This window comes from Euprymna scolopes, chromosome 27, assembly GCF_053919585.1.
Source record: "Euprymna scolopes isolate OS-2025 chromosome 27, ASM5391958v1, whole genome shotgun sequence".
NCBI classification, from domain to species: Eukaryota; Metazoa; Mollusca; class Cephalopoda; order Sepiida; family Sepiolidae; genus Euprymna; species Euprymna scolopes.
The window spans coordinates 93,477,013-93,491,711 of NC_136508.1; the positions used below are offsets into that span (position 1 = coordinate 93,477,013).

At 32.9% G+C, this 14,699-nt stretch overlaps 1 protein-coding gene across 4 annotated transcripts in view; it reads right to left on the reverse strand.

Annotated features, from left to right (window-relative positions):
* Nucleotides 1–203: 203 nt before the first annotated feature.
* LOC145249001 (uncharacterized) overlaps nt 204–14,699 on the reverse strand; it is a 57,235-nt gene continuing 42,739 nt past the window's right edge. For 2 of the 4 annotated variants that reach the window (XM_080110854.1, XM_080110852.1), the window contains exons 7-9: nt 10,342–10,468; nt 8,260–8,388; nt 204–3,109 (exon numbers count right to left, since the gene is read on the reverse strand). In XM_080110854.1, the coding sequence (XP_079966980.1) occupies nt 1,746–3,109; nt 8,260–8,388; nt 10,342–10,468 (1,620 nt within the window). In that variant the 3' untranslated portion in view covers nt 204–1,745. The remainder of the gene's footprint in view (nt 3,110–8,259; nt 8,389–10,341; nt 10,469–14,699) is intronic. The other 2 variants (XM_080110855.1, XM_080110853.1) reach the window with 1 other exon arrangement.

Genomic DNA, 14,699 nt, shown 5'->3' on the forward strand with positions numbered 1-14,699 from the left:
AGGCAAGTATTTCCAATTAGTTCCCATAAATCACCTACGAGAAGTCTGTCATCAATAAGATGAACAAGCTGAACAGCCCAACGAAGTTTGTATTTACTTATACAAGACTCAATGCTTAAAACAGCAACTTGCTCCAACATTTTGATGTCAAGGGTAAGACTAAGCAATTCTGAAGGAAACGTTACTTTACATTAACTGAAACGTGAAAATGTGTCTAACTTTTATTCCTCATTTTTCATTTAATATTATTGAAACATAAATTACAAACTCTTAATAACAGGAAGTTACTTTCTAGTCACCCTGTATATATAAAAACCATAACTTTGAAGAAATTTTTATTTAAAAACCAAAAATAATGAAAAGAAAAAAAATATATTTTCATTAAAAAGCAAATAATTTGGCAATCATGCAGCACAGTTAATAATAAAAAAAGAAGGTTGAAAACAATTACAACAAATAACTTTCACCAAATTCAAAAAGATTTGGTGCTTCTATATCATACAAACGAAAAAAGATATTGAATTTCAAATGAAACAAATGGCACCTACATAATTGTCAGGTCTCAAATAGTAACGTATCCAAAAATTATGAAAAACGGTAGGGGAGAAAAATAGTTATTAATGAAAAAAAAAGAAACTTATGAAATGAAGCAAAATCATTGTATTATGCTCACTAAAAATAGAGATGAGTTGACAGGGGAGATAATTAAGTTCTGTTGCTTATGTCACGTGATGAACGTAATTCAAAATATCGGACAAATTTTATTCCCCATACAAACTTTATCGGAAAAATTTTTCATTAATGATTATTTTCTTACCTTATCCTTTTTCGTAATTTTTGGATTTGCTACTATTTACAACATGAAAATTATGTAGGTACCATCTGCTTTACTTGAAATCCAACATTTTCTCGGTTGTATAATACAGAAATACTGAAAATTTAATCTATTTACCTACATAACTATTCAGTTTTAGATTTTTTAAAGTTGTCTTTCTCCCCCCCCCCTCTCAAGATTTTGCAAGCTTTGAAAAATAGAGATTCAAAATGGCCAACATTTATGCATTTGCTGCGAAGTTTTGGTGTTTAACACCTGAAAAACCAAAAATTAAAATAAAATATAACAAATAACTGCCATTAATCTGTCAAGAATATAATTTTCGACTTTTCAGATATTAAACATATGACCTCAAATCTTGGAAGTCATCTTAATTTTTTTTTTCTTTTTTAAACTGTACGAGCGGATAGATTAAATTTTCTTGCCTTTGATAACAGTTATTTTGTTGTAATTCTGCTTTTTTCATTCCCTTTTTTCCTGTTAACTATGAGGGTCATTTCAAAAGTAAAGCCTCCTATTTTTTTTTTTTTTTTTTAATTCAAAAAGTTGAAGTGCTACGAAGACAGGAGTGACACCATTAAAACAAGTAACTTTTTTGTGTTCTGTAATTTTATTATTCTACATAGTCACCACTATTACCAATGCACTTTTTGCCAGGAATTCAATGATGCATTTCTGCTTCCCACGCACATCCATGGAAGGAGTTGCTTTCTTAGTCTCACACCGTCAATATCTGCAATAGAGAGATGAAACTTTCAGGTCATGAATGCATAAGTTTAGTCATCATAACAATGCAATTTGCAATCTCTTCTGATCCATTTGGACAGAATAATAATTAAAAAAAAAAAAATAGGAGGCATTAATTTTGGAATGCCCTGCGTACACTGCATGATTCGCAGTATTTTTACATTCATTTTTGTTTTGTTAAAGCAAAATTGATAAAATGCGCTGGAATATTTATCGGGTTAAGCCACGAAACGGACGGTTTGTACGTAAACTTGTCGACATCACTGTCCGAGTCACTAAGTTCAGTCTCTACAGATTTGTCACACAGCTGCTTTTCATTTGACTGAGAAACTGCAGAACCTTCGACAGTTGACCCCTCGAGTTGACTGGGCTCTTTGTCTGTGGCTCGTCTATTTACCTGACAGATTTTGCTTTCATCAACCTGTTTGCCAGGGCTGTTACCAGCTCCTTGCTGCATGATGTCCGCATTTTGATTTTGAAGGAGATTTGAAACAAGTGAAACGCTCGGATTCAGGCGGACGACAGGTTTTTGTGCATAGAAACTCTCTGCCTTTTCTCGGCTAACATTCTCGATTGGACATTGAAAAAGATGAGAAAGCAAACTCTGTTTCTTATGGATTTGACTTCCTTGCGGATTAGGATTCGAAGGATTATGTGATATTTTATCGGGAGTTTCTTTAACTTTAATTGGACTCTGAAGAATATTTGAACGAATGGCCGCCTTTTGAACAATATCTCCGCTTAGTTTTTTTAGAGCGATGACATCAGTATTATCCATGTTTTTTTTAGCTGTATTTTCATTTGGAAAATGTGAAGCAGTACCTCCCATTGGTACTTGGGATGATTCTTCTCCATTCGGGAAATGGAAGGGTTCACTAGTGTTTGTTAACGGAATGATTTCAGTTCGTCTTGGTGTCTGCTCTTTGTTCGGATTACTGTTGTCAATCTCCGGTTGGACACTGGAGTAATCCTCACCTTGTTTGATAATTTCTTTTGTTACTGATAAAACTCTAGACGGATCCAATTGTGTGTCAGGATTAGAGTCAAAGTTGTTGTTTTGTTCTATCTGGAAAGAGACACTATGAGATTCTTGCTTAATGCTCTTGCTTGTCAGGAAAGTTCCATTGGATAGTTCGGATTCCGAATGGCTATTTGCTTGTGGATCAGAAGAATCAACGATTTGACTGGTTGAAGGAATTTCTTCAGAAAATTCATTTTCCGCATCATTTGTAGAACTTTCTGGAAGATATTTGGACTTTTTTGCTTTCGATGCTGAATCATTTAGCAATTCGGTACTCCAATTAGCAGAGAATTTCCGTTTCGCTTGAGAACAGTGTGGCACATTTGGCATTTTATACCAAGCACTTTGTCTTGTGTCGTCTTCTTGAGGTTGAGAGTCTTCAGTGCAAACGCCGGTTACAAGGTTTACTTTGCGTTTTCGAATGGGTCTCGTTTTGGATGAAGAAGGCAATGGAGATAGTAGAGAGCCAGGAGATGCCTGCACTTCAGCGAATAACTTTTTCTTGGCTGAACATGAAAAAAAAAATAAAAAAATAAAATAAAATTGGATCAATTAGGTTTTAAGGGACCCACGAAACAAGCAAAACAAAATGGACACTTTTGGGTCTACACACGCGGCATATTTGGAAACATACAAATAAGCAAAACCAATTTGTTTTGTTTTTTGTCACAAGATCGATTTTTAACATAGGGAAAGATTTATAATAAGAAAAGGAGGTGGGAAGATGTATTAAATATTTATTGTTTTTAAATGTAGGGTGCGGTTTTTTGTTTTTTTTTATTTAAAAAACTGTTTAATAAAAATACATAGAGATCATGTCTGTATCATTCAAAATAAACATAAAAATTTGAAATCTTTACCAATTTCCCAACCTGGTGGGCAGGATACTTATTCATGCGATGGCTCTGTTCAGGTTTGAAAAGCAATAGATCGCCTTGTAAGGGAAGCTGCGCATGAAATTATGAGGTAAGGATTGTGTATTCTCCAACCATACCTCTCATGAATTGCCCGAGTCCAGTGGCAAGGAGAAGTCCAGGATGACTGTAAACAATGCCGAGATAAGCGGAAAACACATACAGCACCTGGAATTCCCAAACGGTTACCCATCTTAGTAATGACTAGGTCCAATGTTGCTTAACTTTGGTGATCAAACAGGAATTGGTGTATCAATGTGATTATGCCCTATCTACTCATTTATAATCAGTTAAAAAAGCTAAAAGTTCTATTTTTTTTTTTTGCTTTAGGAGGGATTTAGAATAGATTTTTTTTTCATACTGAAAATGTCAGTTTTTGTCAGCTAACATACTTCCTAACTTCCGACGTAGCATGACTGGAAGTGGTGATAAGGCAAATCAGTTTCTTCACTTTTATTGTTTTTCAGTATTTCTATTGTGAAGCGATTTATTGAAATAAAATATTTAAAAAAAGGATATTATTAAAAAGGATACAATAAAAATTAATACAATTATATGGATAAAAATAACACAATCAGTCTATATTTAAACTTTTAATAACAAAATTAAAAAAAAGTCATTTTATTTTAAATTTTATAAGAAATATGTTTATGAAATTATAAAAATAAAAGTTTGTTTTTCATTTTAAAAATAATTTTTTTTTATTTGAATTTATATAATAAATATGTTTATGAAAGTATACAAATAAAATTATTGAAATCAAAATGAAAAAATTTCAAATATCATAAATAAAAAAACATATCCAATACATAATATTCCCAAAATAGTTTTAAAATATTTTAAAGTGTTTTCAAGAATTCTTTAAAAAAATAAAAAAAAAACCCAAAAAAAACAGAAAGTGCTTTCAATAATTCTTAAAAAAAAAAAAAGAAAAAAAAGCTGAGCATGCAGGGTCCGCTTCCACAAGTGAAATATTTATTTTCACCATGACTAATATTTGTACAAAATTACAAAAGAAATTCAAGACATGGTTATTGAGAAAAGTAGGAACAGATTAACGATTTGGGGGGCAATTTTACCCCTAAAGCCCCTTAGTTATCAGAGTTATCCTGGAAATTCTCTTCTAGCAAAAATTTATTTTCACCATGATTAATGTTTGTGCAAAATTTCAAAAAAAAATTCAAGGAGTGGTTATTGAGAAAAATGCAAACAAACGATTTGGAGGCAATTTTACCCATATAATGCCTCTTAAGGAGGCAACCATATTTAATCGCGGAAAATCCGTTCTGGCAAAAATTTACTTTTATCATAACTAATATCTGTGCAAAATTTTAAAAAATCCAAGCCACGGTTATTGAGAAAAGTGCAAACGAATGGGAGTGAATTACTAGGTTCTATCCCTCCTTTGTTGGGGGGGGGGGGAAGACCAATAAAACTAATTTCAATAATTAGTAATTAAAATAAAATGGAAAATAAAACTTTTCAATAATTATTACATAAAAAAAAACAATCGAAAAAATGTAATAAAAAAAAAAAAAAAGGGTACATGCACACATGCGTGAGACAAAATAGCGAAGGAACCGATTGTCTTGTCACCGCATTTGGTAGCGCTACGCTGGAAGTTAAGTATGTTAGCCGACTATAACCAATGTATCAATTGATATGTTTTAAAGGATCCAAGTAAAGGTTAAGGTTAGATAGGATGACATTCATTGATGAAACTAAAGTCTTCTACCATCCACCTTTTCTGAATAAAAAAAAAAAGAAAACTTGAAGAACTCACATCCCTAACAATTGATTGTACAAAGATGTTTTATATTTCAAAGTAACAAAAATATTCTTCAAATCATTTTACGAAACAAATCAGGTGCAACATTCATGACAACACTCATTGGCCCTTACGGAATCTTAAGTTTGAAATGTCTGCTATTTTTGTGCTATTAGGGTGACCAGAGAGTTATTGCGGTTTTTAACTTTTAAGTTCAGATGAACATATCTTAGCACAAACAAAAAAATTATTGATTGAAATAAACACCATCAGAATTAACACACTTTTGCCAACGCAAAACAAATGTATTTATGTCATTAGTGTAAAAATCTTTGTTCTGGTGACAATGAAGTTGCTGAAGGCGCTTTTGATATTTCTCAGATTTCTTTAAGCATCTCTCACACAGAAAGGTTTCGAGATGCTTGAAAAAGTGGTAGTCAGTAGGTGAGAGGTTAAGAGAGTATGGTGGATGAGGCAGAGTTTTGTAGTCCAATTTGTTCAACTTTTGCAGGGTTTGTTTAGCAAAGTGTGGTCAGGCATTGTCGTGGATGAGAATGGAGCCTTTTCTATTGAGTAATGCTGGGCGTTGATAGAAAAATTCTCTTTAAAACGATAAAGTATATAAGGTATTATAACGAAAACTTATTTGTAAATAAATCATTTGAAATCAAAATTAAAAATTCCGCAACAACGTTCTTTTCACCTTATTACATCGGATGGTATGTTTTCGATTTAATCACCACTCAAAAATGATCAATGGATACAGTATAATCTTTAACAAATTTACTTAATAACTAGAGATGGGACAATTCCAATATTTTTCCTGATTCCGATACAATTACTGATTCCATACAAAATTCCTGATTCTGATTCTTAGGTTTTAGTTTTACTGGTTGTTTAAAAATCAATAAATATTCATTTTTTTTTATCATGAATACCAGCAGTGGAAGATTTTGCTTTAAACAAAATCAATAAAATAATAAAAAAAAAAAACAGTTAAAAGAATTGTTTTGTACATCAAAAAATAGGTACAAATTTTTCCGATTCCTATACCGATTCCCCTGATAGTTTTAATTTTTCTGATTCCTCATTCCAATTAATCGTCCCAGCACTATTAACTTACAGATTAGATGGTAATGTAGAAACTGCTGGATGCATGATAATTTAAAGTTTGCAATGGAGATGCATTGTTTTTCTTACAAATGCAAATTCTTCTTTGATGTCTTTGAAGCACGTGGTCATACAACAGTTTGTCCACTTTTTCATACATATTTTTTCTGATAATAATATGATGAATAATGATGTTGGCTGCAATATCTTCAAAGCTGAACTGGTACGGTAGTAGGGACCAACAAGGCAGTGTTGCATTATAGATAGTTGAGTCAGTTTTGTAAAATTACTTTCTGACTCCTCGTTATGTTATTTGTCCTGCCTTACAATGTTATTTATAATGCTATTTGATTATATACATGTGTATTATATACTGTACTGTATTTTGTTATTTCGGAGTTATGTCCCCTGCATATAGCTCCCTACTGCCTACTTCATAATGCTTAAAAAGAATGTTATTTTACTCAATTTTCCATAAAAACTACTTTTAACTAGAAATAACTTTCTATTCAATTTTTCGTAATTTTTGGATATATTACTATTTTCAGTATGAAAATTAAGTATGTAATATTGTTTTTGTTTAAAATGTTTAAAAAAAAAAAAAAATGATCTGTCAAGCATATCTTAAGAAGCACCTAACAGCAGCAAGTTTATCGCATTTTATCTCATTCTTTTTAGCTGGATAAAAAGAAATACCAGGTTAGGGTTAGCGTGATTATTACAAGGCATCAGTAATTTATTCTAAATTATTCATCTACGCGTCTCATTTTGATGCGTTTGTTCATCAGAGCAAAAGTCGAGGAATTAACGAGGACTAAAAAGTAAACAAAATGGAAAAAAAAAAAACAATTTGGAAAAAAAAATATTTTTGAATGCAAAAAACAGAATATTAATTGTGTAAAAACAATTTTGGTGCCACTTCACTATAATAACGGAATTTGAAAAACAAAAAAAAAAAATCTATTAAAAAACAAAATAAGTATATCTTCCGCCTTTTTGTGTCAATTTCAACAAAAAGCAATGATATCTACTTAACTGGCATGTCAGAAATGCTTAAATATTAACGCATTATTTAAAAAGACACGAGTTTTCAATCTTTATTGTAAAAACAAAAACATAACCATATTTCTATGGGAAGACATGATATAATAGCAAAGAAAGTAACTCAGTTATGCTAAATTTATTAAAAAATTGGTAACAATTACCTTCCTTTAGAACTGTTTTTTTTTTAACCAATATTTTATTTTCGCTAATTTTTGTCAAAAAATATTTTATTTAATGATTTTTTTTCTATCTTATCAATTTTTGTAATGTTTAAATATATTAATTACTGTAATATGGTAATAAAATAGAAACCACTGGTTTTTGCTTTGAAATTAGATATTAAAACTTTTGAATTTTGCTATTATGGTATAATTGTACCAAAATTTTTTTACAACACAAAAAGACTGAAAATTAGTTGCGTAAAATTATTAAAAAAAAAAAAAAGAAAAAAAAATTGGACAAGTTACATAAAATACAAAGAAACGCATGTACACAAGCAAAATCTATATTCTCATTAAAAAAAAAAAAAATCTGAAGTAATTTGCTATAGAATAAGTGAATTCTCTGATTTTCTCTTTGATTTACCTCAGACCCTCATTTCTGCTTTTATGTGTACATATAAGACTTTCATATGACTGCGTGTAGTGTACCATCGGTTCACTGCATATGTTAGTGGTTGTCTCCCAATCATCACTAACAAATTTGAAAAACCAGCATGTCAATTTGAAAAATCCCCCCCCTCCCCCCCCCCCCCCCAAAAAAAAAAAAAAAAAAAAAAAAAAAAAAAAAAAAAGAAATGAACTAAAAAAGATTTACATACGTGGTAACTTGCATTTAGGGAACATTTGCTTTTGAAAATTCATGAGAACAAATTCCTTTTGCTGCGTTGTATTGGATTTTCCTAAAATTGTAGCAACATTTCTCAACAGATCCAAAACTATAGCAGATTCTGCAATAATAACAACAACAACAATAATATGCAATGAATATGAATACATCCGGGTTTCTCTTCACAAGGACATAATTAGCTGGTGTAAAATAAATATGAATAGGTATAACAGCATGAGAAAGACATGAAAAGATACACCGAAAGCCTAAAGCTTAAGCATATTACCAACCACGACAATGAAGAACCGTTCATTAAGGCGACTTACTAGATTGTATTAATTACGGTAGCCAAGATCACTTGGCTACTTCAAATGAATATATTCCTTTCTAGGACATATCAAATAATTTTGTGCAAAGTATTGGAAGAGAAAAGAAGATGCTGATAATCTATGATCATTTGTTATTATTTGCCTCTCAGGATAAAATCGTCAATAACAACAGCCAGACACAAAATGTGACAACGGAAATGATGATAATGATGCTGATAATAATGACCATATTAATAATAATAATGAAGAGGAAGACTCAAACTATGCAACAGACAGTAAGCCTGAAAAAAGCTGAAATCTTAAGGAAAACCCTTGATTGCTGAATTTAATCTACATGAGCGACAGATGCAACAGTGCAAAAAAAAAAAAAAAATGCAACCAAGAAAATTGAAACTACAGCCTTGTAAAATTGAAGGTTGACTCACTCACCTTAAAAAAAAAAAAAAAAGAAAAAGAGAGAGTCACCCTCACACCAAATAAATGAAATGTCAAGGAGGATGGAAAGACTGAGGAGTGAAAGCACTAACCAGGCATCCACTTGAAGAGTGTGAAGGGACTGGAACCTTGGAGAGGCACATACTGTCCAGATTTCCTCTTCCTCTGAGGTCATCAGATCTTAACCTACCTTTAAGACTCGTATCACATATCCATCATATCATTTCTCTTCATGCAATGGATATCCTCAACCCTTACTGGTCAGGTTCCACTTCCATACATCATCACATGATGCACATATGCTTGATAGTATCGAAAATATGGCATAATCACGTTGGTACACCGGTTCTCAGATCATCAAAGTTAAGCAATGTTGAGTCTAACCAGTACCAGATGGGTGGCCATTTGGGAATACCAGGAGCTGTATGTCGGACGACCTCCACACCTTCCTGCAAGAACTGCATAAATTTAAATTTAATGTCACGACTGGGGGCCGCTTGTGAATTTAATGTTCCCATGAAACTTCCACCTTTGAGGGAAGTCGGTTCAACCTGCCTAAGGTGAATGCTACTGGCACACATGCATATCATCAAATGGCAGGAAATAAAATGGATACTAAACTCAATATGAGGAAGGAAGGACAAATGATGCGTAGTAGTAAGAGGAGATGAATAGCGTAAATAATACAGAGAAAGGCGTTGAGAGGAAAAATGGAAAAACAAAAAAGCAAACAAGAATTATAAGATACATCCATTGTATCATTCTCATAGCATTTCGCTCCATGCAATGCATATCCTTAACCCTCACTAGCCAGGTATCACTTCTATACATCAACAACCCTGTACACAGGCTCTTAACTCTGTGCTTCAAGATAACAAAACTCAATAGCTTCACCATCCAGATATACTTTATCAGTATCTGAGTTTTCATCCATCTTCATCGTTTTACATTTTGGACATAAAAATGGATTCTTTCTTTCATAAAATTAAAATTACATGCAAGTATACTTGGCAGTTAATAAGTATAACGCATAGGAGTATTAGCAACTCATAAGTACAGGAGTATTTGTGTCACAAGATTTAGATACTACAATTGAAAAATTAAACCTATTTTTTTTAAATAAACCTCTGCACACATGAATTGGATTTTCTATTTCACAAGGTTAAAATTACATGCAAACATACTTGGCATTTAATGAGTAGAACACATAGGAGTATTAGCAACTTATCAGTATGGGAGTATTTGTGTCACAAGATTTTAATATTATGGTTGAGAAATCAAAGCTATTTTTTAAAAAAAGATATACTCACCCAAAGGACGTAAGTTTCGACATTGTACTCCTATGCACAAACCAGCAAGGTACTCGTAAATCATTTTGAAGCTCACACCTGCTGGATGCATTTTCTTGAAACAGTTTTGTCCGTATAAGGCAAGAAGCTGTCAACAAAACCATAAAGACAAAGAAAATATGAAATTCATGTTTAAAAATTGCTAAAATTAATACATATTTCTGAATTGCAGCTTTCTGCTCAGGTTCAGTTAAGCAAAACTGGGGGCAAAGTAAAAACAGGTATGACACATGCAGGAAACAAAAGCAAAAGAGATCACCGTATGCTTAAAAAGATCTTTACTCGTCTTTGAAGCATGTGCGTGTGTATGGCGGCTATATGCAAATACCAACCCATGTGCGAAATGATGTCACGGTAAGGAAAAAGACAGAGAGAGAGAGAGAGAAACATTCAAGAGGACGATTCACGTTAGAGCCGTTCGAAAGGACAGAGGTCAGAGAGAAAGAGCGTGATCACAGTTTATTCTGGAAAATACCCGGAAATGAATGTTGTTGAAAAAAAAAAAAAAAAGAAAAAGTCATGTTATTATTTGCCCTATGTATCTTGCGACGTACACTGCTACATGTTGGATCTATGTGTGTAAAGTGTGCTACATGTTGGATCTATGTGTGTAAGGTGTGCTACATGTTGGATCTATGTGTGTCAAGTGTGCTACATGTTGGATATATGTGTGTATGTTGGATCTATGTGTGTAAAGTGTGTTACATGTTGGATCTATGTGTGTAAAGTGTGTTACATGTTGGATCTATGTGTGTAAGGTGTGCTGCATGTTAGATCTATGTGTGTAAGGTGTGCTGCATGTTGGATCTATGTGTGTAAGGTGTGCTGCATGTTGGATCTATGTGTGTAAGGTTGCTGCATGTTGGATCTATGTGTGTAAGGTGCTGCATGTTGGATCTATGTGTGTAAAGGTTGCTGCATGTTGGATCTATGTGTGTAAGGTGGCTACATGTTGGATCTATGGATGTAAGGTTGCTACATGTTGGATATACATGTGTAATGTTGCTACATGTTGGATCTACGTGTGTAATGTTGCAATGCGACAGTTTCCCACATTTTAATGCAGTCATTTGCATTTGATCACTGCTGAACATATCTACAGGATATAGCATCTAGACAGTCGCTATTCAAAGGAAAGGTATCTGAAGCCAATCTAGGAGCATTAGCTTTCTCAATACTTGTCCAGATTTTGAACAGGATATATCTAAGCGTCTGTTTGGCTTTTGGAACATGACATCAACTCCTCAAGTTCGCGCGTAATCTGATGTAAGCCAATCACAATGCATGGCAATGAACAGACGACTTTCGGATAAATATTGGCAGAGAAAAAAAAAAAAAAAAACAAGAAACTAGATTTTACATGGAAAGCATGAAGACTAACAACACTATGAATTTATTGATGTTAGACAAACAACTGCAGACGCCTGAAGAAGTAGTATTTTTTTTTTTTTGTCAAAATAATAAATTAATCACAACCCATAAAGAATTGCATTACATCGGGTGTTAAATACATCACTGCAAAGAGAGGCTCCGTAATTGATGACTGTGGCTGGAGGTACACAAACATCTAAAACGAAGCTTCTATCTTTACATCATCAATGCATAGATCCCCATCTGGCATCAATTGAAATGAATGGCTCCCGTCTTTGGTAATTAGTAAAAACCTGAAGAAAGTGCTCAATACTATTGCAGAGCAAATACATTTTTATTACCATTTTATGTGCTTAGTTACACATGTTTCGGTTACCGAATCATATCAACGATCCTGTAACTTCAGACTTTACAGAAATGGTTATTATGATTAGAAAACGATATTCGGTAACCGAAACATGTGTAGCTAAGCAGATAAAACGGTAATAAAAAAATTATATATATATATGTATACACACACACGCGAGGGTTGTTCCAAAAGTAAGGCCTCCTATTTTTTAACTAAAAAAACTAAAATGTTGAAGAGCTACAAAGACTGAAGTGATATCAATAAAATAAGCGACCTTTTGTGGCCAAGAATTTATTTGCTTACTTTCTCAATACACTTTTGCTAGCGATTAACGATGTCTCGATCGTATGTCTCGATCGTATGTCTCAAGCGTGCTTTATCACTCACATCTCTATCCAACTTAATTTCTGCGCAGATATCAACTGCATCCGTTTCATAAACGTTCAACAAGCGCATGTTTGAATGTTGATCAGTTAGATTTCTTCTGCAGAGAGGAATTCAATGACACATCTCTGCTTCTCACGCACGTCCATGACAGGTATTGTTTTCTTAGTCTTACACTGTCAATATCTACAACAGAGAGATGAAACTTTCAGGTCATGAATGCATAAGTTCAGTCATCATAACAATGTAATTTGCAATCCCCTCTGATCCAGTCAGGCAGAATAAAAACAGGAAGCATTACTTTTGGAACATTCCTTGTGTGTGTATATATATATAAATAAATAAATAAATAAACATTAAGTGGTTCAATTTTAAATTCTGAAAAAAAAACAACATATAGAGACATATATTCGATTTAAGAATTTATTGCTTAAAAAAGGAATATATAGAAGGGGTTATTTTAATTTCCTTAATCCATGGATTTTCAACAATCGCTCATATCATCAGAGGAAATGAAATGCAGTTAGCAAAATGTTCAGCTGCGAGTGGATGCTATTTTGCTTTTCAGCACAATTATTGAAAATAGTTTTTTGAGTGGTTGTGGATAATTATATGGAGAAAATTGTACGAAAAGAGAAGTTGATACAACCTGGGTGATCCATTATTGGAGTGAGTCCAGTGTCATTCGGGGTTACAAATCCAAGTGGGCAGAAAATAGGCCCATGAGAGAGTGATATTCCCATATAGCGAAAGTGTACTGCTCCTTCTTGATATTTCAGAAAGTATACCAGGCAATCTTGTTCGTTGTTGCGTTGATTGTGTGTTATTTGCTTTGGTCCAAATGCTTTCTCGGTGTTGACAAAGTATATCCGAAATTGGGTAGATATACCATTCCATTGTAATTATCCCCATGAGTGATAGAAATTGAGCATTGAATTAAGTGTGCAATGGACCTCGGAATCAATAGTATAGTTATCAAAATACTAAAGATGGCAAAATAATCCAGGTTATGACATTTGGAAGAGCATGCTGGAACGGCTTGCTTGAGGTATGAGTCTAACTCGCAGCTGAACATTTTGCTAACTGCATTTCATTTCCTCTGATGATATGAGCCATTGTTGAAAATCCATGGATTAAGGAAATTAATATAACCCCTTCTATATATTCCTTTGTCAAGCAATAAATTCTTAAATCGAATATATGCCTCTATATGTTGTTTTTTTTAGAATTTAAAATTAAACCACGAAATTTATATATTGCTCTATTCTTAAATATTGAGCTTTTTCTTTTTGGCTAGGATCTCCTTGAAAGTATTACTTCAAGTAATATCTATTAGGATTTTCATCTGAATTCTATCAGTGTCTTATCTCGCTTATACATATATTGAATAAGTGACAAAAACTATATTACAAAGTTCATGATGTTGACCATCTTATAATTTATTCCTCTAATTCAGTTGACATTTACAATTCTTGACAGTAACTTTGGAATAAATGTCAACTGAAAGGAATAAATTATAAAATGGTCAGCATCATGAATTTTGGAATATAGTCGACATTTATTCACATTTATTGCTCTGTAATTACATTGAGCTTCTTAAATAAGAATTGGTATATATAAGAAAATATATTTTGACAGAAATATATATATTTACCTCTTGTCGAATTTCTCAGAAATTAAGGGTTCCCCTTTCTAGGGCTAACACTTTATCTCTATAAGAGCACGCGCATCAACAACTGTTTTGCGGCAGAACTTTCCAGGACATCTCATCTCCTTGAGAAGCGATCTGTATTGGCCAGCATGGTCCCCTGATTTATCACCATGTGACTATTTTTTATGGGGATATCTGAAATCAATTGTTTACAACGATCGTCCTAGCACCTTGATTCATCTGAAAAACATATGTCGAGCTGTTGCCAACATACACATTGATATGCTAAAAAGAGTTGACTGAAACTTCAGAGTTTGATTAACAGAAAAGAATGGACACCATCTTACTGATATCATCTTTAAAACTGGTAAAAAATAAAATTTAAATATTGAACTAGTTGCAGTTCAAAGAATTACATGTTTATCTGTATTACTTGTGTTTTAATTGATATTTCAAATAAGCAAGTTGCTCTGCCCCATCCTGTAAATATGTGTTTTTGCATATTTAATCAGGGTTTATTGTAGTGAAATGTATCCTCATGTCAGGTTGTCCTGACGAACCTCT